Genomic DNA, 24,493 nt, shown 5'->3' with positions numbered 1-24,493 from the left:
AGCTTAAATAATCTGCCTCATTTCAATAACTTAAAGTCAATTTTATAAAGGTAATATGCAGCACATTTTAAAAAGAATCTACTCAGTAAAAATTGCCCAACATATAACACAATTGTAAAATATCGTACATCTATGGTTCCACTGGAAATAAGAGACAGAAGCAGTAAGGAGAACAGCATATGGTCAGGGAGAGCTGGAGCCTTATTTCTAGCCTTCTTTCCAACACTTATATAAAAAATTCCACAATATTTGGCATATAGTTTTGTGTTTTTTTTGTACTTTTCCGAAGCTAGAAACGGGGAGAGACAGTCAGACAGACTCCCGCTTGCGCCCGACTGGGATCCTCCCGGCACGCCCACCAGGGGGCGACGCTCTGCCCACCAGGGGGCGATGCTCTGCCCCTCTGGGGCGTCGCTCTTTTGCGACCAGAGCCACTCTAGTGCCTGGGGCAGAGGCTAAGGAGCCATCCCCAGCGCCCAGGCCATCTTTGCTCCAATGGAGCCTCGGCTGCGGGAAGGGAAGAGAGAGACAGAGAGGAAGGAGAGGGGGAGGGGTGGAGAAGCAGATGGGCACTTCTCCTGTGTGCTGTGGCCAGGAATCGAACCCGGGACTTCTGCACGCCAGGCCGACGCTCTACCACTGAGCCAACCAGCCAGGGCCTGGCATATAGTTTTGATTGAAATTTTACCTGCCTTCCCTTTGAAATTTTATATTTCAAAGTAGATTTTATCAGTTCCCACCTTGGCAAATACATCGAGTTAGGTTATTAAAATTTAAACCTGAATTAAAAAAAAACTACCTTATAAATACAAAAAGAAATGACACAAGAAAACACTCAGACTATCTTTCGTTTTTGATGCTCACATGTGGCTTTACTCTTTCTCTGCATAAACACTTACTAGTAAGCAAGAATTTGTATAGCTTGAACTACAGGATATGGCCTAATGGCTATTTCACATGTTTCACCTAATGTAAAGATTGAGAGGAAATGGTGAGCAGATCTCCAAGCACATTAGATTGAAGGAGTTTGATAAAGGACATCTTGGAACCCAGTTCCTTAAAGTTTAGATCATTTCAAGGCTCAGATATTGAAATATCTCAAAGATGTGATGCTGTCTGTCAAAATTGAGCTGAGGATTAGAATAGACAACAAACTGTTTAGTTTCTCTTCTTCTCTAACATATTCTGTTTTAGGTAAACTCTCGTAAACAGGCAAACTGAGCAGGCTACAGGGGTAACCAGAAACTTTTGATCCATGTGGATGGAGTTTACTACATGACCCTTGGTTAATCTGTGCTCTACCTCCCAGGAGCGCAGTGACAACCTCACCGAGCTCAGATGACCTGAGCATCTAAAGAAGGACTGAATTTAGCAAAACTATGTTCCTTACAGTGAAATTCCAATAAACCATCTGAACACAACAATCTTACCTGCTGGTTTGATCTGACATCATTGAAATTCATTTTTTTCCCCAAGTCTAAGATCACTGCATTCTTGGTTTCACGAATATAATCATCATTCACTGGCTGGGGAGACTTTGTGGTTTTCTTCATTAGTCCCTGGGATGGCCTGTAAAATAAATTCACACCTGACACACCTATGAAAAGCACTGGTCAGTGTAGAAAGGCCTAGAAATCAGAGTGGTTGAACCGGCGACCAGACACCAGGAGTCATTAAGGACTTACAGAAGGCGTCTTGTGTGCAAAATTTGAGCACTACACAAAGAATCTGTATTTGTAGAGGTGTTTTAAATGTTTTAATTACTAAAACTTATTTAATGTAATCATGCCCTTTGTCCTAAGGTGTTCAATATCCATTTTGTGTCTAAAAGACAGGAATCCACTAAATGAGATTTCTGTCCCAGACCAAGGTATTTTATGTATGTGTTCTCTTAACTTACATCTTTTACATCAAAACCCCTCAGTGACACTTACGTAGATGGTGCACTTTTAGGCAGCCCCATGGCATTGGTGGGTGGGATGGCAGGGAGGGAAGGCAGAACGGAGCTGAGGAAAGCCACTGGATTCTGAATCCGGCTGGTGGGAGAGACAGGACTTGGGGACACACAGCGGGGCTGAAACTGGTTTCCACTGGAGATGGAAAATGTGAGCGGCAGTTGTGCTGGTTCTGCTGGACCTGGAGTGGGTGGCTCATTTTGGACGGAAACTCCTCCTAGAGATTTGGTTTGCACAAAAGGGTGAGAAACTAAGAGGCTTTCTTTGCTCACTGTCCTCTGCATGGGTTGAGGAGTGCTGCTCAGGGTGAACACCGGAGAGCTGGAAGGGGACATTGCTGCCGCGGTGGTATTCGTGGAGGGGAAGAAGTGCTTTGGCCGGGCCAAGCTGAACGTTTGTGATGAGGGGGTCTTCACATGCTTGTTGGACGTTGTCACTGCTGGGGGAGCAGTAGAGTTTAAAACACTCATGTTGAAAGGAAACTCCTTAGGAGATGAAGGAGATGGGTTTTGCAACTGCTGTTGTTCCAGTAAGACTTGGTTGTGAAGCTGTTGGAGCTGACTGGAGTCGCTGCACAAAAAACAAGAGCGTGGAGAGAGAAGGGACATTGTCACCATCTGCACCATTTTTCAGAAAACGCAGACAGGCTGTTTATAACTTTACGTTGATTAAGAACAGGCAACCAGAGTTGCCAGAAATCAGCTACTGTATCAAGTATTTCTGAAAGCAATTTTGGCAACGACTATTTTGGGCAGTGTGTGCTGGAGCCAACTCTGGCTGGCTCTGGGGAGCAGACTGCACATCTTATCCCTAGTGCCAGTTCAACGACTTTTCTTTAGCTTGAAATAGCCATGGTGGGAGTAAATTTGCAAATGCTACAATCAGGGTTTCCCTGCCTCTCTATTGTTAAAACGTTTGCCAGCACATCACTGATTAGGATAACTAATTCTGAGTAAACATCTCTCTGCCATCAGCAAGTCTTAGCTGTGGTTTTAGCAGTGTGACCTGGCGGCTGCACACCATAATCACCTGGAAAGCATAAAAGACAAACAACCCTTATTGATTTAGGCACCACTGCATCAATTGGCCTGGGAAGAATTCAGGCACAGTTAGTATTATCTTTTAAAATATAGGTCAGTGGTGCCTGACCAGGTGGTGGCACAATGGATAGAGCATTGGACTGGGATGTGGAGGACCCAGGTTCAAGACCCCAAGGTCTCCAGCTTGAGCCCGGGCTCATCTGGTTTGAGCAGAGCTCACCAGCTTGGACCCAAGGGGTTACTCGGTCTGCTGTAGCCCCACGGTCAAGGCACATATGAGAAAGCAATCAATGAACAACTAAGGTGTTGCAATGAAAAACTGATGATTGATGTTTCTCATCTCTCTCCGTTCCTGACCGTCTGTCCCTATCTATCCCTCTCACTGACTATGTCAGTGGTTCTTAAACTTTAGTGAGCCTCAGACTTCTCTGGAGGCTTTAGCTAAACACAGATTTCTGGGCCCCACCCCCAGAGCTTCTGACTCAGGTCTAGTGGGGCCTGAGACTTGGCATTTTATCAAGCTTCCAGGTGATGCCAATGCTGCAAGTAGCGAGGCTTAGTCTAGACGATTCTTGCATGCATCTAGGACCTTGAACCACTGCTCTAAAGAAACACTTGTCCCAAAGTCTAGGCTTTCTCAGGACATTCTTATTTTTGTCAGACATTTTACTCATTTTAAATGTTAAGCATGGCCTTGGCCGGTTGGCTCACTGGATAGAGCATCTGTCCAGTGTATGGACATCCCAGGTTTGATTCCTGGTCAGGGCACACAAGAGAAGTGACCATCTTCTTCTTTCCCCCTCCCTATTCCTTTTCTCTTCCTTTCCCTCTCTCAGTCAGTGGCTTGATTGGTTTGATTGTTGGCCCCAGGTGCTGACAATAGCTCAGTTGGTCCAAGTGTTTGCCTTAGGCACTGAGGATAGCTTGATTGATTTGAGCATCAGCCCCAGGTGGGGGTTGCCAGGTGGGTCCTGGTTGGGGAGCATGAGGGAGTCTGTCTCACTATCTCCCCTCCTCTCACTTAAAAAAAAATTGTTTGTTCCTAAGGGTGGAGGGGTATGAGATAGGGTAAGGTGGGCTGATAAAAGGTTGTGACTCTGTTGTCCAACTCCAGACCAGTAGTTTCCAACCTGGTTGTACATTAAAATAATCTGTGGAGATGGTCCCATTCAATTGGAAGTGAAGGAATGAACATTTTTTAAAAGCTCCACATTTTATTCTAGAGAGTAGCCAGGATGAAGAATCACTGATCTGGATTACTTGATATTCAGGTTGAAAATTTTAAGTCAGAATTATGGCTCTGATGGTAACATTGTTTAAAAATGACAGCTTCCCTTTCTGTTGCTCTTTTAAGATTTCTAAAAATTATATCTTATTGTTCATATAAATGGCAAGTTGAAGGAACAAGCAGAAAATTGTATCTTTGAGAAGATTATTCAGAGAGTCATAATATTTTCATGCAAAACCTAAAAGACTAAAACCAATGAGGTTAAAACCAGTTAAGACAAGGTTGTAGGCATGTGGATTCAAGGTTGTATGTGTGTGTGCATGTGAGCATGCACAGGTACCTATATTATTACAAACATATATATGTGTTTGTGTATATATATATGTATATGTATATATATATGTATATATTCATGGAGGCAACATGTACAGCTAAGACTACACTTCCCAGCCTTTTTTGAAGGTAGTATAATGTGATTAAGTTCTGACCAATGAGATATAAGCAGATTTGGGTAAAACCTAAGAAGGCCAGAAGCAGATTAAGGTCGGTTGAGGCCCAGGTTGCGGAAGAAAATATCGGGCCTCTTACTTTAGAAAAAAGTGTAAAGTTGGGGTTTTGCAGGGTTTTTCAGAAGCCGGGGCCCAGGGTGTGCACCTGGTGTGCCAGCCCTTAAATCCACCTCTGAAGAAGGCTTTAAAAAGAAAAAAGAAAGGAGTCTGACATTGTAACTTTCTCCCATTTGCCCTTCCTGATTCTTGAAATGCAGATATGTGGGCTAGACCATCATCTCGGACCAGGAGGGGACCTGGAGAAGCTGCCAGTGCTAAAGGCAGCAGAACAGAAAGATAGGCAACTCGGTTCTTAATGACTACGAAGCTATCAAAACAGCCCCAGACTGCTCATCTCATTCCTTTATTTGAGAGAAAAAATAAGCCCTTACATTTAACCCATTGTTAATTTGAGTTTTCTGCAACGTGAAGCTAAACCATACCTGTTACTAGGTATGTTAGTAACATACCTATACCTAACTAACATACCTAAACAGTCCCAGGGTAAGAGGAGGCTCTACAGAGAAGGCAATTACCACGATGATTGTTGTGGGCTCCTTGTTCCCACAACTCCCTTCTGTTCCCCATCGCCCCACACACAGTTCTGTAATCCATTTGATTCTTTTTTTTTTTTTTTTCATTTTTCCGAAGCTGGAAACAGGGAGGCAGTCAGACAGACTCCTGCATGCACCCAACCGGGATCCACCCGGCATGCCCACCAGGGGGCGATGCTCTGCCCATCTGGGGCGTCACTCTGTTGCAACCAGAGGCATTCTAGCGCCCGAGGCAGAGGCCATGGAGCCATCCTCAGCGCCCAGGCCATCTTTGCTCCAATGGAGCCTCGGCTGCAGGAGGGGAAGAGAGAGACAGAGAGGAAGGAGAGGGGGAGGGGTGGAGAAGCAGATGGGCGCTTCTCCTGTGTGCCCTGGCCGGGAATCGAACCTGGGACTCCCGCATGCCAGGCTGATGTTCTACCACTGAGCCAACCAGCGAGGGCCCCATTTGATTCTTTTTCCCTCCAAACATAAGTCCTCTCCAAATACCAGGCTGGACCAGTTGGTATTTGGAATCGAGCTGTTGAGAATGATAGCTAGTAATGAAACTTAACACAAATTGTGGTGTAGAATGGGACATGCCATGATGGGCCAGCATGAATTGATAAATCTTCAAAGAGAGAAGAGTGGAGTGGGTGTGCAAAGAGGAATCGAAGAGGTACTCAAGAAGACAGACAGTGAGCAGTGGACAGAGGCTGGACTGGCCATGTGATCCCAGCTCCCAATTCTAGTTTGTCTTCTCGGGGCAGGGCCTGGCTATGTTTTGTTTCCCATTCCTTCATAGATCCCTAAAATATCTTCACCCCCTCTTTTTACTTTAAGTGGATTCCTATTTCCTGGGGTTAGTAGAACTTTGAGGAGACAGACAGATCAATTCTAGACATGGTTTACTAGAGGCAGATTTTGTAACATTTAATTTTGTGCCCTGAATTTTTCCTTATCTGGTAGTGAGAAGAACATAAAACTAAACAACATGAACTGCTTGCAATGAACATCTTGTATCAGCACTAAGAATCGCATGATAGAAGTGCTGATGCTGCAGATTTTAATGTTGATATTTAAAGGTTTATGTTATTATAAAAGTAATTTTATCATTTTGATGTGTGGATCAAACAGATTGTAATAGTAGTAGCATGTTCTGTGTTTGCTTTACTGTGGATAATCATTAAATATTGCAACATGTCTCTGATGGAGGCTCTGTAGAGAGAGGGTTTAGAACAACGGCCATATCAGTCTCCTAAGGTGAGTCTGAAAATCATGACTTCTTTCATCCTATTATATTTATATAATGTACTGTGGTTACTATAGCATATTTAGCCATAGAAAGGAAATATCTAAAAAATACTAAATATCTTTTCTATAATGACTACTGTATTGGGATCACTAAAGACAAAAGAGGGTTATTTTTAAGAGGAGTATAGAAACACTTTACCTGCCGTCCTCTATATTAGACAAACATATTTTTGAGCTAGTATAGTTGTAAAATTTCTTGGAGAAAGAATATTAATAGCAAGGATGATAGTGCTAGTACACTTAGATTGATGTAAGAATGTATGTTTTTTTTAAGTGTATTTTCTCATTTTGAAATTTTCCTTTTCAACTCCATCATTTTTATTAAGAGAAGACTCAGGGAAGCGCAATGGCGCTCTTGGTTATCCATCCTAATTTTTACTTACAGTTTGGGTTTGGCCAGGACCGGAGGGGGCTCTTTGACAGGTGAGGAAGGCTCAGGGATTTTCGCTGCCTGTCCATTAAATTTCTCTGGGAAAGAATCAGGCCTGGTCTTGTTGGTGGTTACCATGCCGCCCTCAGAGGATGCTTTGCTTCCTTTGTCATCTTCAGGCAGGTTGAAGTGTACACGAAGCCCAATCCTCGAGCTGGACCGGGGCTCGTTGTGGTTCACCAGAACCCCTTCAAGTTTGGGTTTAGGAGGCTGTCCCACAGAGGGAGGCTCTGGGTTGGGGGTGGAAGGCTGCTGCTCGGTGACAGCCAGGTTGGTGGTGGAGCTGGCTGAGTGAAGAGAACCATTATTTCTGAGGTCTTCATTTACTGAAATGACAATAACAGGACCTGAGCTGTTAGCCTTACTCAATGAGATGGAGAACAGATTGTAACCACAAGCTGGGGCATGTGTTGAAACCAGCTGATTATGTTAATGGGAAAATGCTTGTCCAAAACAGAGAACATATTGGAGCATTAAAGAACAGTGAGGATACAGGAAAAAAAAAACTAAACTAGAAATTTAAGTACTGTTTTTGGAAAGAATATTAGAACTTTATATAAAAGCAAGAAAATATTTTCTTAGGGAGTATAACAGATAACAGTAGGAAAACTGTGGTGGTGGTTCATAGCTTCATATGAAAAACGGTAAGGAAGGGTAATATAACCTCTTCATACTCATATTCAAAGTCATAGTCTAAATTGTTCGGGCATTTAAAGAGTCCTCACCTCTTACATCAAGCTGTGCAATGCTTGACACCGTGCCATATTTGTTACTTGCAGTGCATGTGAAGCACCCAGAGTCTTCTGCAAATACTTCCGCAATGACCAAAGTACAAATCTCCTCTAAATGCCAGGAAAACAGAATAGTTACTGACTTATATATGAAAATGAAATTATGGAATTTACTGATATCAGATGATGATTCTATAAAAGTCAATATAAGAAGATGATTACATTAATTTGTAGTCTAAACAATTACCTGGTTGAATTGATTGATTAGCAGTCTAAATGAGTCAAAGTGTGTAGAACAAATAACTCTATGTAGACAATCAACAAGAGAATTTTATGAAAATATAATTTTATATATTATTTATAGATACGTGAATTTACCAGGAATTCCAAACTGCCCTCTTGATGTTCCGCTTATCTGTCAGACCTCACCCTTACTTATTGGACTATCACCCCTGAGACAGAGGAATTCCAAGAAGCTGGCAAGCCACCCCAAGGAGGAACATTCTGAACATACCAGAACTTTTGACTCAGTACCCCCTCAGGCTCTCCCAAATGCTATAAAATTCGCTCATAGTCTGTAACTGGTGCTCTTCTCCCTGGGAGAAGTGCCCAGCAGGGTTCCTTTCTTCCTTTCAAGAAAAGCCTGTTATTCTGGTCTTTTCGGACTCCCATAGATTCCAACATTTGGTGCTGAAACCTGGGACAGGGTACTAACTGCCTGGACAATCCCTCTTTGCTGTCCAAACTTACAACCAGGGAAGCAATGAGCAGCAGCAGCTCATCCTGGGCTTACTCCCTGATTCTGTTTGGACGTGTAATTGTAGGTTGATTGGCCAGCGATCTGACCCTGTCCTGAACCCCTGCTGGACCAGAAAGGTAAGGAGTTTCTCCCTTTGCCTTCCCCGGTTGGCTTCTCTTTTCCACAAAATTTTCTCTGGTCAGACGGTTTTCTCTGATACGCTTCACGTTTTGAGGGGTTTGACTTTCAGTCTCAGTAGACTGCACGAAAGACTAGGCTCCTAGCTAAACCTCTCTACTCTCTCTCTTGGAACTCCCTGACAGGTGGTGATGACCTCTATCAGGGACGACTCCCCCAAATGGAGATTTTCTCCTCTTGGGACAGTGACAAAAGGTGGGGATGCCCCCTCTTGCTCACCTGTCTCCACTATGGGCTCCTCAGAGTCTAAGCCTTCTGACCAGGCCCCTCGAGGATGTCTCATAAAAAACCTCACTAAGTTGGGCCTCTCTGACCTTAAGCCAAAAAAGCTCATTTTCTTCTGTAACACAGCATGGCCCCAATACAAATTAGACAATGACTCCCATTGGCCTGAAAATGGGACATTTGATTACAATATCCTAAGAGATCTTGACAATTTCTGCCACCAGACGGGGAGGGCATCAGAAATCCTTTATGTGCAGGCTTTCTTTTACTTTCGCTCCTGTCTTTAATTTCTGTGCCTCCTGTTCTACACGCAGGCCATTTTTGGCCAAAGAAACCTCACCTAAAACCTTTGCTCCTAATCTTTCCTTCTCTGTGGACTCCCAACTCTCTCTCCCTCCCGCCTGACTCCCAGGGGACCCCTCTCTCAGGACCCCTCTCTGGTCCCTCTGCAAATCTCTTTTGCTTGAGTCTCTTCCCTCCAGAAAACCCCCTCCTTTTGCAGGATCCTGTTTTCTCATTCACCTGCAAATACCAGTCTCTCTTTCTCCTCCCCTGCTGGCCGGGGGCCCCTCCCTTCTCCACTATGTTCTTAAACCCCTCCTGCTTCCCTACAAAGTGCAGGCTCTGCCTTTCTTCTCCTCACCCCAACCCCCCTCCTCACAGGCTACAGCTATGCCCTTCTCCCCCTCGTCCTCTCCCCTCTCTTCAGAGCTCCAAATCTTTTTGACTCCTCTAACCACATGGCGCCACCACTAATACATCAACCTCCTCCTCCTCCTCCTACAGATTCTGACCCTCCTTTTTTTCCATCCAGCTGCTCACACTGTCCATCCATCTGCTTTCTCTCTTTCTCCCCTCTTTGCTGAAAACTCCCTGCCATCTTGAAAAGCTTAAAAAAGCAAAGTTATCTATTGAGCTGTGTGAGTGAATAATCTGTTTTGTCTCTTTGTTTGTCAGAAAACACCTCTAGTATAATTTTAATTGAAACAAGTAAAGCGCACTCATTTAAATTCCTTAATTCATAATGTGTATCTGAAGTCTTTGTTTAATGTGTAACTGTGTCTGTTTCTAAGGCCTTAAACCAATAATTACCCATCTCTTAAACCAGGCTTACTCATCCCCATGGACTCTCCCTGCAATACCCCCATCCTTCCTGTTCAAAAACCTTCAGGGGCTTATCGCCTTGTACAAGACTTATGCCTAATCAATGAGGCAGTAGTTCCCCTCCATCCAGTAGTCCCTAATCTCTACAGGTTACTGTCACACATTACCTCAAACACCACTCACTTCAGGGTCCTAGACCTCAAGAATGCCTTCTTTACCATCCCTCTACATCCTGACTCTTACTTTTTGTTTTCATTCATCTGGACTGACCCGGACACTAATGCAGCCCAGCAACTTATGTGGACTCTCTTACCCCAAGGGATCAAAAACAGCCCACACCTGTTTGGGCAGGCACTAGCTCAGGATTTAGCAGCATGCAATCTCAAAACTAGTACTCTCTTACAATATGTAAATAACCTACTCCTCTGTAGCCCCTCCCTGCCTGCCTCAAGGAGACACACCATCACCTTTCTTAACTTTCTCACCATGAAGGGATATCATGTCTTCTCTGCTAAGGCTCAATTTCACTCTTAGTCCATAGTCTATCTGGGCATCGCCTTAACCCCCACAACCTGAGGTCTCACCTTAAGTTGAACTCAGACCCTCTGCAGTCTCCAACCACCTGCCACCACAAATCAAGTCCTTTCTTTCCTTGGTCTAATGGGCTTCTTTAGACACTGGATTCCCAATTTTCCTCTCTTAATCAAGTCCCTCAGTGAGATCTTCTGAGCATGGTTTTTAAGGTCTATAATGGCCAAGTGAGTAACAGAAAAGGCAAATAAGGCCCCAAATAAGTCAGGAAATACCAGCTTTTGGCATACGCTCTTAAAGGCTCCAGCACCCTAAAGGGCTTCATAGGATTCCATCAGGGCCCTGCTCCAGAGTGGAAAGAAAGGTCATTGAACTGAAGCCTGCAAGGCTTCCCGGCCCCACTGGTTGACACGTCTGTGCTGTGGAAGAGGGACATGAGAAGGTAAGCTGCCCCCTTGCTCCATGGAGGGAGGGTTCAGTCTCTTCTAGCCCTGCTCCAGCTACCTGTGACCTGACCTTGTCCAGCATGCTAGGAATTGCCACTGAAGACCCAAGGACATTGTTCACAAGCCTAAGGTATTTCTTCCAAGTAGCAGATAAGCTAATCTCATTTCTTGTAAACACAAGGGCCATCTACTATGCCTTGCCTGAATATCTGAGTTTTATTTATCCCTCAAAGATCTCTACTGTGGGTATTGACAGTCTGAGTTTGTTACTTTATTTAATGTATAGTGTCTCCTTTATTTCTCTTGTCTCAATGCCTCATGCCTATTGTAGGCTGGGACCTGCTGCTAATTCCAGCTAGAAGCAGTGGGCTCTAGGACTTAAATTCTAACTGCAAAGTGTAGAAATGTAACCACTCTTTCCTTAAGCACTTGCAGGATTTACAGGTTACTCAGCAAACTGTTCAAAGACTATCCAAGAGGTGCTTCCAGCAGTACATCACCCAAGGACTGACTTTCACGTGGACAGGTCCACACACCGTGATCCTGACAACTCCCACTGCTGCTAAAGTAGAAAAATGGCATAACACTTATATGTGTCTCCCTACTAATTAGACAAAAACCTGTACCCTAATCTATCTCACCCCAAATATCAACCTAATTCCACCCCATAAACCTCTTCCAATTCCCAATACACTACCTGTCAATCTAAGGACCAAACAAGCTGTACAGGTAATCTCTCTTCTTATTGCTTTAGGAATCTCTACAGAAGTAGGTCTGGGGGTAAGGGGACTGGCCACTGCTTTGTCTTATTCCTACTCTCTCTCTCTCTCTCTCTCTCTCTCTGAAGCCCAGCGAATTCATAAACATGGAATCAGTGGTTTTACACAAACTGGGTGTCTTGACTATTGCCTTTCATTGGTCTACTCATTGTCCTATTTATTTTTCTAACTTTTGAACCCTGCCTCTTACATTTGTCCACTAGTTTCTTAAAGAACCACATGCAGACCTTCACCAGTCAGAAAATTGAAAAAAATCTACCTAACCCTATACACCAACCCTGAAACCTGCCTTCGTGAAACAGAAAAATCTAAAACCCTATAAATACACCCCTACTCCTGACCTTTCTCATGGCTAGGACTTATCAAGCAGGGCATCCAAGTTCTCAACCTCACTTCTGTATACAACACTCCTCACTGCTTTCTCTATATCTTTTTAAACAAGCCTCCCATCACTGCAGTTCCTTTACCATATTCACTCAGCACCACCAAAATTCAAAACCCTTTTTCTCTCTCTGAAGTTCCTCTCTTCCAAAAAGACCCTCTCAGTTTGCTACACCAATCGGCCTACCCCATTATGTAATATGACTATCCCAATCAAACCTTCTCTAACCAACCCTAACGGAACTCATTTCTGGTGCAATGGAACCGTTCTAAAAACCTTAAACGCTCCTTCCCCCCTCCCTTGTGTCCCAGTAATAGTTGCACCACAACTAACATATTATGGAGAGGAAGAATTTTCAAACTAGCTGAGAACAAGCAGGAATAAATGGGCTGCCTTCCTCCCGGTCCTCCTTGGCCTTACCCTTGCCACCTCTATAGCGGCTATAGGAATAGGCGGGCTGGCTTAGGTCATAGTATATGGATTACTAACCATCTAAAGGCAGACCTAGAACAAGCCCTTGATAATTCAGCCACCTCTCTAGCCTCTCTCCAGAGACAACTGACCTCTCTAGCTCAGGTTGCCCTACAAAACCTACAAACAGCAGAGAAGGGTGGTACTTGCCTCTTTTTACAGGAACAGTGTTGCTACTACATTAACGAGTCTGGCCTGGTCAAGGAGAATGTCAACTGTCTCCAAAAACTTCAAGAACGAATCTGCAGTGGCCAGGCCAGTACTGATCCCTACTCTGAACAATGGTGGAAGACCTTCTTGTTCTCCATGCTAGCACCAATTATAGGACCAATCCTAATTCTGTGCCTAATTTTAATGCTTGCCTCTTTCTTTATCAAGTTCCTACAGGCTTGAATGAGAGAAATCTCCAGGATTACCTACAATCAAATGCTTTTACAACCCCTACTCCAACTACCCCAACGGGGTTCATGAAGGAGGCCCCCAATAGGGATAACAGCAGGAAGTAGCTCCAGAATATGGCTGGTCCCAGACAAACCTCCTTCCTGAACCCCATACCCTTTCCTTCCCCCCAACTCTTTTCTTTTCCTTTTTTATCATACCACAGAATTGAGAAATGATAGATATATGAATCACAACTGCCCTTTTGCTGTTCCGCTTGGCTGCCTGACCCCACTCTTAATTACCAGACAATCACCCTAGGGACAAAGGAATTCCAGGAAGCTGGTTAATCACCCCAAAGAGGAGTATTCCAGAAAGCCAAACACACCAGCGCACCCTTGCTCGAGGCTACCCCCAACCCTATAAGGTTTTACCTCAGTCTGTTTTGGGGGCCCTTCTTTCAGAGAAGCTCCCTGGCAGGTCTTTCTCCTCTAATAAAGCCTGCACACCTGGAGTTTGAGTGCCATCTCATTCTTACAATTATGGATTCTCAAATTATCTTCTATTTTTATGTCATCAGTTCAGATGACAGAAATAGAACTGAGGAACAATAAACTTAAAAGTCACAAAAACAAATCAAGAGTTAAAGCAGTAGTTCTCAAAGTGTGTGCCAGGGCGCACTGGTGTGCCCTAGAAGATTTCCAGGTGCGCCCTATGGTATTCCAGAGAAATATGTGCCTGTTGGGGACCAAAAAACCAACAGAGGTTTTGGAGTTTAGATTTTTGGGGGACAGAGGTGTGGGGAATTGGCTGTAATCTGACAGTCTGTCCAACCCCCCACTTCACTTGCCTGATTTGGTTGCAAAGGGCTGTTAAGCTGTGGTGCTGGATTGTTTACACTACGCCCATGTCCCCGGAAAGACTGGAGGCAAGTTTCTTCTATATCCTTTGGTGTAAAGTTAAGATGATATATATGGTGGGGGTTTTCTGCACTTGGTAAAATTCTTGGGTTGCCTTGGAAACATGATCATAGATCTCATTGATTTGCTAATGGCCCACTTTGCTCTATAAATAAAGCAAGATGCGGGTTTTGGGCACACTTTGTTCTTGCCAGCAGCAATTACAGGGCCCTCCCAACCCTGTATTTTCTTAATTCCGTGTATTTTCTTAATTCCACACCGCTCCCACTTGGGACCTAGAATTACTAGCTGTGCTGGTTCGTGGCATGTGCCCAGATATAAAAATAAATATAGCTACTCTATATTTCCATTTTATTATGGAAATACTGCTCTTTTTGTTAACACATCATTATTATATTTATTAGTAGCACATTATTATATTATTTTTAGATAAATACAACCAAATAATATGGATAGATTTCTCAAAAAGAAACATGATACTGAAGAATCTGATTCTGGAAATGAGCAGAAGTGAAGTGTAAATAAAATAGGACTTGAAGGCTGATGGGCAGAATTTAATTTATAGCATTTTCTATCACTTAACACTGAACAATATGATTGGATTAGAAACCCATTCATGGAAGCTTCAAGTGATTTTGGTTTAACATTAACAGAAGAAGAACTGGCAGCTATATCCACTGATCATGAATTGATGAATAAACATAAGGAATTGTCTCTTGAAGCTTTTTGGATTTCTATAAAAGAAGAATATGTGGCAACATCTAAAAAAGCTTTGAAAATTTTACTACAATTGCAACATCCTATTTATGTGAATTAGGATTTTGTACCCTTACAATTAAGAGTAAAAAGAGAGAAATTCTTCAATGTATTGATGAGGAAATGAGCATTTGCCTTTCAAATATATGCTCAAACATAGAAGAAATCGCTAGGACACATCAGGCTGATGTTTCTCATAAACACAAGAATGAAAAAACTTAACACATTCGTGCCGGGACCTGCCAAATTTACTAAATCTTACTAAGAATGTATCTATATATAAAAACAGAATTTTTTTTTGTTTTTTAATTTTTTAACCCCTCTCTTTTACGAATTCTAAAAAGCATAACTCAAAAAATATAACATAAAAATGTTTTTTAATGTCAGAATAAACTTAATTTTGTTGTATTTATTTTGTTTAATTACCATAAAAGCACACTTGGACTTCATATATTTTTTCTTTAATATTTGACTTAATTATTATAACATATTTCTCAGAAATTTGTATATAGTGCGCCTACAATTATTTGTAGAATTTTAAATGTGCCCTGACTTCAAAAAGTTTGAGAACCACATTGAGTTAAAGCAAAAAGATGTTTGTGTGAAATTAAAGGATAAAAATATTTTTAACACCCAGGTGTCTCATTTCTGTGGGGAACTTTTGCAGTGTGGTAATTTTAAAGAAAGGCCACATTTTAAAACTGGATGATAAATATTTTGCTTAACAGTTTTTAGCTGATAGAATAACTTGAAATTCTGAGAAAAAGATGAGTAAAATGCATTTTTTTGTAATACTATGGTAATTCTTATGGATTGCTCCAATACACAGCGTGAGCCCCTTTTTGAATAACTGCAAAAGTGATTCCCAGATAAAACCATATGCTTACAGCCTAAAATTCTTGTAGTTAGATATTCCTTGACAGCTACTGAAGAGATAACTAAGATAGTCACCTAAGCCTCCACCAGTTGTCACCCAGTAGACCTGATATTAAAAGCAAAATTAATAAAAGCCTAGTTGTATTAGGAGAAACTTGGCATCTCAGTTTTCATGAGAACTGAACTGAATTAGTTGGGCAACCTCTAGGAAAACTGGCCAGGAGGTGAGGGCAGACAGTGTTGAGTACCTGCTCAATAACTCTACAACCTCCTTCCTCCTTATTAACAGAACCCTAACTCTGTCACCCTCCTTGGAGAGGTCTCAGCCTCCAGTGGTGAACTGTGATGGGTTATGCTAAAGCCAGTCATTCTAACTCTAGTCTTGCTAAGTGATGGCATGTAACGCGCGATTCTGTCCAGTGACATTAGGGAAAGTCTCCTGGGGAATTTCTGGAAAGTTTTTCTTGTTCTTTACACCAGACAAAGGAATGTTATTTCCTATTTTTGCCTCTGAACGTGGTCATCTGCGTGTAATATCTGTAGCTGTGGCAACTGTCTTGGGTATATGACTAGAACCAGCCTAACAGGATACTATGAATATGGCAGCACAGGAAATGGAAAGACAGTCTTGGTCCCTGATAATTTCTGAGATGCCAATTTAACCAGCCTTAAGACTGCCATTTCTTAGGGCATATTGCTAGGTAAGAAAATACATTTTTCTTATTGTTAAGCCACATTTAGTTAGGTCTTTTTCACTTGCTGCCTAAAGAACCCTAAATATACTGCTCACAAGAATTAGGGGATATTTTATCGCTTCATATTCATTTTGAAATGTCTCCTAAATTTTGTGAGCAGCAAAATAGAGAGACAGTTTGTTGAGTGCCTCTCCATTCTTTTTCTGAGCCTATGCTTCTTTCTATGTGTTCCCCTTCCCAAATAATTCATACTGCCCTTTTTCAGCAACCTGCTTTCAGAAAATGATGTGATAAATTCATTCACACTATATACTACACCTGTCTGATGAGATAAAGCATTCTCTCTCCAAAGGGTACTTTACACAAGGTGGAAGGAAGAACTCTCTGGCTGTGAGATTTTAGAGCATGAGGGTGGGAGAGGCAGGATTTGTTTTGGCCAGGGACCCCTTTTGAGTGACTCTGAAATTATTTTGTATATGAGACGGCCTAATGAAAATGCTTCCTTTAGATGAATGTGTTAAAAACTTGAAATATTTTCAAGGGGAAATATACTTCTCCACTACAAGCAATGCAAGAATAAGATCTCTCTGGTTTTTTACTGTGTATCTCCAAGGGCCTAGTGTAGGGCTATGTAATACAAATGTTCAATGTCTACTTCTGAAAAGCCTTTTCATTAAGTTTTCAGAAGAGAGTTATAATAACGTAATTCCAAATCATCATTCTTACCTAGGAGTAAAAATACAATGTGATATTTCAGAGTGATCACAAGACTTTTAGATGTTTACGCTCAGATTACGACTAGTATTTTTTAAATAGAAGAGCTTCACCTACTTGTCACTTCCATGTCATCTTGGTATCCTTCCAACCAAATCTAATATTATCATGGACATTTTATTGATTCTGCAAATTCCAAAATCTGATGCATATGTTTTCAGAAACACAGGCTGTGAAATTGGAATCGATCTAGCACTATGGAAATTGCTTTGTCCAGTTTTGGGAGGTCATAAGCAGGGGCCAAGGAAAGAGCGAAGATATTCCTAAGAAGCATTCCTCAATGCCAAGAAGTAATGCATTTATATTAGAAATTATACACATATTTCACATTTGTGCATGCTCTCTTTCTTCCATCCTTCTACAATAATAGCCAGAGTTGGTTTGGGTCTTCCCCCTAAAACTTAATTTTTCATTTTTTTCTTGACACCAGTGTAATTTCAGTATGTTCTGTTATGTATTTCAAATCACTAGTCACACACTCCTAAAGTTAAAATGATCTTTACCTGGCTCTGCCATGGATCGTGGTTCTGAAAGAAAAAAAAAATTAAAAGATTATTAGCACTTATTTTACTGAAAGGCTATATTTTCATCAAAAGCTTCCTATAGAATTTTATAATCACTTGTATACTCATGAGTGATTTGTTAAAGGTTAAGCTGTAAATGTTAAGTAAAATGACCTAAGCACCAATGACCTCCACAAGGACAAGATGGTTGTCACAAAAGGGCAGCCAGAGGGCTGCTAATGAAATGATGTTGCCATATCTTGAGACACACCTGGGTTCCACTTGGGACACATAAACCTTAGGTGAGGAAAAGTTACTAAGTGAGCTGGAATTCAGGAATGACTGACTTTTATTGTTACCTATTCAACTATACCTGAAAAAAATATTTGTGAAGACAGAGATTATTCTTGGCTTTGGGTTCTCACATCCTAATAAAACGTAGGTGATACCTCTGAGGTTTCTAATGTTAAAAGCCTCAGGCAGTGGTGGGATTCAACTGGTTTGCACTGGTTCTGCAGAACTGATTTTTTGTTGAGTTTGGCAAATCTGTTGTTAAAATGGCACTTGTAATCAGAGTTCTCTCTAAGGTGGGCACCTGGGCAGCTGCCCAATGTAGAAATCCCAAATTTATATTCTTTACTCTTTTTAATGCTTATCTGCACAGCAGCGTATTCTAAGCACCTGTAGAGATGTTCATTCCGACCATAGGTGAAAAAAATTGCAAGTAAGGACACCAATCAAGAAGCAATATAGAAATATCTTAAATAATAGTTTTATTGTGGTTCTTTTGCCAGGTATTATTTAATATTTTTTATTAACATTTTAAAACTTTTTTTTTGACAGAGAGAGAGTCAGAGAGAGGGATAGACAGGGACAGACAGACAGGAATGGAGAGATGAGAAGCATCAATCATTAGTTTTTCATTGCGCGTTGCAACACCTTAGTTGTTCATTGATTGCTTTTTCATATGTGCCTTGACTGCAGGTCTTCAGCAGACTGAGTAACCCCTTGCTCGAGTCAGTGACCTTGGGTCCAAGATAGGGAGATTTTGCTCAAACTAGATGAGCCCACGCTCAAGCTGGCGACCTCAGGGTCTTGAACCTGGGTACTCTGCATCCCAGTCCAACGCTCTATCCACTGCACCACCACCTGGTCAGGCTAAAACTTTTTCTTATAATCTAGTTTTGTATACCTCTTTTATTGTTCTTAATTTTGGGTGGAGTGCAGAGCACATTCCTAGCAGCTGTGGCTGATGCCATGCTGTGAGAATACTCCAGCTCCCAGGACCCTCCTGGGCATACCCAGGAAGGGAGCTCACCAGCTTTAAGGAAGTGACTCAGCACCAACCATGCAGCTCCCTGATCTTTTCAGCCATTGGCTATGAAGGACACACTGTAACACCCTATAGGCTGAACCTGTGTATATAAGCTAGCTTACTTCCTGAATAAAGCGGATCTGCGTCACTGAACCTGGTCCCCAGAGTTGGGTCTTTGCGTCTCCATCGTCCTCACCCAGCAGGACTTTTCCACAACTGGCGCCCAACGTGGGGCAGGGACCTAACCAGCATCCAAGGGACAGGTGAGTGACCCTCTGCAATGGGAAACCTTCTCCCCCACTCACGAGCCCTGCAGGCTCGAGCCCTGCACGTCCTATTGCAGAGTAGGTAAGTTGAAGTTTGTGAAAAGGATCTTTGTACTTACTGGGAAATCCTTTCAGGTTTCAATCCTTGGCTCCAGGACGTGCCCCTCTGAGACCCGGATACTTGGGCCCGAGCTTTCCTGCACGTCCCTTCGGCCAAAGTACATGGGGGACGAATCTTCCCTCTCAGCCTCATTCCTGCCCTGCTAGCAATACATGCCTGCCTGACTGGTGCTCCTGCTGAGGACCCTCCACCTGTGCCAAAGATATTGCAGGCTGCCTCTCTCTCTGAGGAGCCCCTACCTCCCTATTTGTCCCCTTCCACTGAGGAGGAAAGTAGTTTAGCCACCGAGTTTGATGGACTTGCAGCCGAACATGCAGAAACAAAACCAACTGAATTGCTAACTGCGCCATCAGCTCTGCAGCCGGGAAAAGCAGAAGTTGCTACTTCCGCATTCCCTGCCAGGGCTCAATGCCCCACCCCAGCCTCTCAGATGCCATTTTCTCCAACACGTGTTCTTACTGCAGACCCATGGGCCAGCCTATACGCCCCCATGTGTCTCTTTTCTTTCTGTCTGTCTGTCTTGTCTATTTTTCTGTATCTCTCACTCTCTCACTCCCCCGCCCCTCTCTCTGAAATGACGCTGGAAGGACCCAGCCATGGCACAGTGGTAGGGATCACACCCTCTTCTAACACAAGGGAGAGGTTATGCTTGTGTTTTTCAGCCAGTTTGGATCCCAGGAACCCCCCCCCCCCAACCTGCTTGACAGGGTTTCTTGGGCCCCCACTAAGTGGTTCAGTCTTCACCCGTCCAAAGCCACAGCCCTGGCCTTCTCCACACTGCCTATGCCTGAGGGGAGGAGGTCCTCAGCACTCCAGAAGGCCTCGCAGCTGGCGTGCATGCTCCATCACCTGGGGGGATGTGGAGGCTTTGGTGGGGCAGGCCCAGAAAATTGCCCTTGACAGGCCACCAGGCCCTGGTGCTCTGTTCTTGCTTGTGTGTGTTATAGTAACTGCTGATTCCAGATGCAGGCGGCTTGAGCCCAGCAGTGTGAGCTGGCGTTTTCAGTTCATCTTTGGAGGATGAGGAGAATTGGGCCAGAGTTGCGATTCACAGACTCCAGAAGGTAAACAGCGGCAGCTGCGGTGGGAGGATGAATGGAAGCCAGGCTTGCATCACCGAGTGGCCACTGGAATGGCAGGGGGTGCCTGCTAAGCCGCTGGTGGGTTCACTGACATTTTGGGACATAGGAGTGAATGCTATCATGCTCTTCAGAGCAGAGATGGAAATGCTGACTGCCATTGCCACATGCTCCTCTTTGGGACATTGTAAGACCTGCCAGGATGGCAGGGATGAGGGGGGTGGCTGAGGCCTCATGTGCATGGACTGATTTCCTGGACTATGACCCGAATGAGCACTGGCTCCTTTGTTGGATGAACTTACAGATTTTGGACAATGTGAAATACCTTGATGGGGGTGGGGGACAGCTTTGCTGGAGGCCCTTCCCCTGTCCCAGGAAGCTTTTCCCATGGCTAGAAAGAAGGCCGAGGACATTTTGTGCTTTAGGCAATGTGCTCAGAGACTGGTGAAATGTACCTTGGTAACTGTTAAATTGTATGATTTGTCATGTTGTTGTAATTTGTGTAATGTGCCTTGCACCCATATGTAGTACGCAGCCCACGGAAAGTTATCCATTTCATGTTTGGATGCTGGGACTTTTGTGGGAAGGGGGCGTGCATGAACCTACGTCCATTTTTTACAGTCAAAATGGAATTGTGTTTAACGGCACCTAGAAGATCTTTGTAACACAATGGGAGGGAAATGACATCCTGACCCCTAGGAGGAATCCCCTGTTTAAGACTCCTGTTCTATTTCCTAACTAGTCAAACATTACAGAAGCTTGCCTCATTGTTTAATCCAGCTAATCCATTAGCATATAGTATAATAGGTATTATAGTTGTTTTAGTTCTACTAGGGTTCCGTTGCATAATGCATAGCATTCAGAAGCTACAACAATAGCAAGCTGTCATTCATCAAGTCCAATTGGCCTTAATTAAAAGAGAAGGGGGAGCTGTGGGTGGAGGCAGAGCATGTTCCTAGCAGCTGTGGCTGATGCAATGCTGTGAGAATACTCCAGCTCCCAGAACCCTCCTTGGCATACCCAGGAAGGGAGCTTGCCTGCTTTAAGGAAGTGACTCAGTGCCAACCACGCAGCTCCCTGATCTTTTCAGCCATTGGCTATGAAGGACACGCTGTAACACCCTATAGGCTGAACCTATGTATATAAGCTAGCTTACTTCCTGAATAAAGTGGATCTGCGTCACTGAACCTGGTCCCCGGAGTTGGGTCTTTGCGTCTCCATTGTCCTCACTCCCGGCAGGACTTGTCTACACTTATTTAAGTATTAAATGCCTGAAATAACAAACTACCTTTTGGTACATTGTTGTTTTATACTTAAAACAGACATTAGGGCAGAAAATCAGTTAAGTTATTTGAACCCCACCATTGGCCTCAGGATATATGATAGGTTCCTTGAGAGCCGGTCCTTTGTCTTAAAATTCTTTGACACTCTTGAAAGTGCCCGCATGGTACTGCATACAGGTGTTCAATTAACATTTATCAAATTATAGCCTGACCAGGTGGTGGCACAGTGGACAGAGCATAGGATTGGGATGTGGAGGACCCAGGATCAAAACCTCAAGGTCACCGGCTTGAGAACGGGCTCACCAGCTTGAGTGCAGAGTCACTGGCTTGAGTGTGAGATCATAGACATGACCCCGTGGTCACTGGTTTGAGCAAGAGGTCACTGACTTGGCTGTAGCCCCCTGGTCAAGGCACATATGAGAAAGCAATCAATGAACAACTAAGGAGCCACAACAAAGAATTGATGTTTCTCATCTCTCTCCCTTCCTGCCTGTCTGTCCCTAGCTGTTCTTCTCTCTGACTCTCTGTCTCTGTCAAAAAAAAAAAAAATTGCAGACACTCAGTAAGTAGTTGCTGAACTTAGTTACAATCTTCTACAATGGAATATTGAAATTCTTTTCTCAGTTTCAATGTTATTCAGAATATATTATTATTGCTGCTACTGCTATTAAACTTGATAGTAGTTTGATTCATATATCATACTGATCCAAGTACTACTATTTTGTGATAGAAACAAATTAACAAAAAAGCAAATTAATTTCAATGTATTTGATGCTGAAATGTGTCAAGGGGAAAGCACTTACATGACAAGAAAATAAGAATTAACCACTTGAATATATAAATAATTCTTACAATAAAAGTAAAAATCCAATATAAAATGATGAGCAAAGGATATGAACAGGAAATTTAAAAATAAAGAGATATCAAGACCAAATAAACAAGAGAAATGTTCCATTCTCACATCTAATTAGTGAAGTGTGCCTCAAAAGAAGTATTCCCCTGTTGGTGGGAATGTAAAGTAATACAACCATTATGGATTAAAGTATAGTGGTTCTTCAAAAAATTAAGAATAGAACTACCATATGACCCAGCAATTCCTCTACTGGGTATCTACCCCCAAAACTAAAAAACACTAGTACATAAAGACACATGCAGCCCCATGTTCATCACAGCATTGTTCACGGTGGCCAAGATGTGGAAAAAACCAAAAAGCCCTTCAATAGAAGATTGGATAAAAATGATGTGGTACATATATACTATGGAATAGTACTCAGCCATAAGAAATGATGACAGCCTGACCAGGCAGTGGCGCAGTGGATAGAGCGTCAGACTGGGACGTGGAGGACCCAGGTTCGAGAAACCGAGGTTGCCAGCTTGAGCACAGGCTCATCTGGTTTGAGCAAGGCTCACCAGCTTAAGCCCAAGGTCACTGACTCGAGCAAGGAGTCATCTGGTCTACTGTAGCCTCCCGGTCAAGGCACATATGAGAAATCAATCAATGAACAACTAAGGAGCCACAACAAAGAATTGATGTTTCTCATCTCTCTCCCTTCCTGTCTGTCTGTCCCTATTTGTCCCTCTCTCTGACTCTCTCTGTGTCTGCCACAAAAAAAGAAAAGAAATGATAACATAGGATCATTTATGACAACATGGATGGACCTTGATAACATTATACTGAATGGAAAAAGTAAATCAGAAAAAATTAAGAACTGTATGATTCCATACATAGGTGGGACACAAAATTGAGACTCCTGGATATAGATAGGAGTGCAGTGGTTACCAGGGGGAGGGTAAAGGAAGAAAGGGAAGGGGTGAGGAAGGGGAGGGGCATAAGGAAAATCAAATAAAAGGTGACAGGGGAAAAAATAGTATTACCATTTTGGGCCTATAAAATTTGTGAGATAAGAGAATGTTTAATCTCCATTGTTAGTAAAAATACAAGATAAAAGGCATTCTGTATATTGTTGGTTGTAGTAAAATATAGCTGGGACAGCAGATGTCCCAGTTCAGCTGGGACAGACGTGGTCTATTCCTGGGATCTCTGTGCAATTATTAATAGCACCATCTTTCACTCCCTAAAGTGTCTCAGATTGGATGATAAACTATGTGATCATTCTAGATTTAGTTCAACTTTTTGGGATGGCATTTTGGCAATATATAGTAAAAAATTTAAAAACTGTGAATTCACAGTAGTAATTCTAATACTTAAACTTATTCTATATTCACAAAGATTTTCTGTTAACATGCTTTGAAGCATGGCTTATGATAGTAAAAATTTCTGAACACTCTAAATGTTCAACAATATAGGAGATTAAGTAAATATTAAATTAATTTTATTGATGTTTTTAAAAGTAAGAAAGGCCTATATTTATCAACATGGAAAGATGTTCATGAAATGTTGAGTGAAAAAATTAATTTACAGAAAAGAGCCCTGGCCAGTTGGCTCAGAAGTAGAGCATCAGCCAGGCATGTGGAAGTCCCAGGTTCAATTCCTGGTCAGGAGAAGTGACCATCTGCTTCTGTACCTCTCCCTCCCCTTGTCTTTTTCTCTCTTCCCTTCCCACAGCCATGGCTCAAATGGTTCTAGCAAGTTGGCCCCAGGTGCTGAGGATGGCTCAATCCCCTCACCTCAGGCCCTAAAATAGCTCAGTTGCCAAGCAACAGAGCAACACCCCAAATGGGCAAAGCATCTCCCCAGAGAGGGCTTGCTGGGTGGATCCCCATTGGGGTGCATGTGGGAGTCTGTCTCTCTGCCTCCCCACCTCCCACTTAATAAAAAAAAAGAGAGTATGATTTACAGTTGGTATACAATATTATTATATTAGTTTCAGGTGTATAACCCAATGATTAGTTGTTTATATAACTTATGAAGT

The 24,493-nt window shown here is 42.8% G+C and overlaps 1 protein-coding gene across 3 annotated transcripts in view; it reads right to left on the bottom strand.

Moving 5' to 3' along the window:
- MYPN (myopalladin) overlaps positions 1–24,493 on the bottom strand; it is a 128,977-nt gene that overhangs the window by 32,361 nt on the left and 72,123 nt on the right. For all 3 annotated transcript variants that reach the window (XM_066243961.1, XM_066243962.1, XM_066243960.1), the window contains 5 exons: positions 17,557–17,580; positions 7,774–7,890; positions 7,002–7,374; positions 1,935–2,525; positions 1,431–1,569 (listed from right to left, as the gene is read on the bottom strand). In XM_066243961.1, the coding sequence (XP_066100058.1) occupies positions 1,431–1,569; positions 1,935–2,525; positions 7,002–7,374; positions 7,774–7,890; positions 17,557–17,580 (1,244 nt within the window). The remainder of the gene's footprint in view (positions 1–1,430; positions 1,570–1,934; positions 2,526–7,001; positions 7,375–7,773; positions 7,891–17,556; positions 17,581–24,493) is intronic.

This window comes from Saccopteryx bilineata, chromosome 9 (assembly GCF_036850765.1).
Source record: "Saccopteryx bilineata isolate mSacBil1 chromosome 9, mSacBil1_pri_phased_curated, whole genome shotgun sequence".
Lineage (NCBI taxonomy): Eukaryota > Metazoa > Chordata > Mammalia > Chiroptera > Emballonuridae > Saccopteryx > Saccopteryx bilineata.
This window is presented reverse-complemented; position numbering and strand designations above follow the sequence as displayed.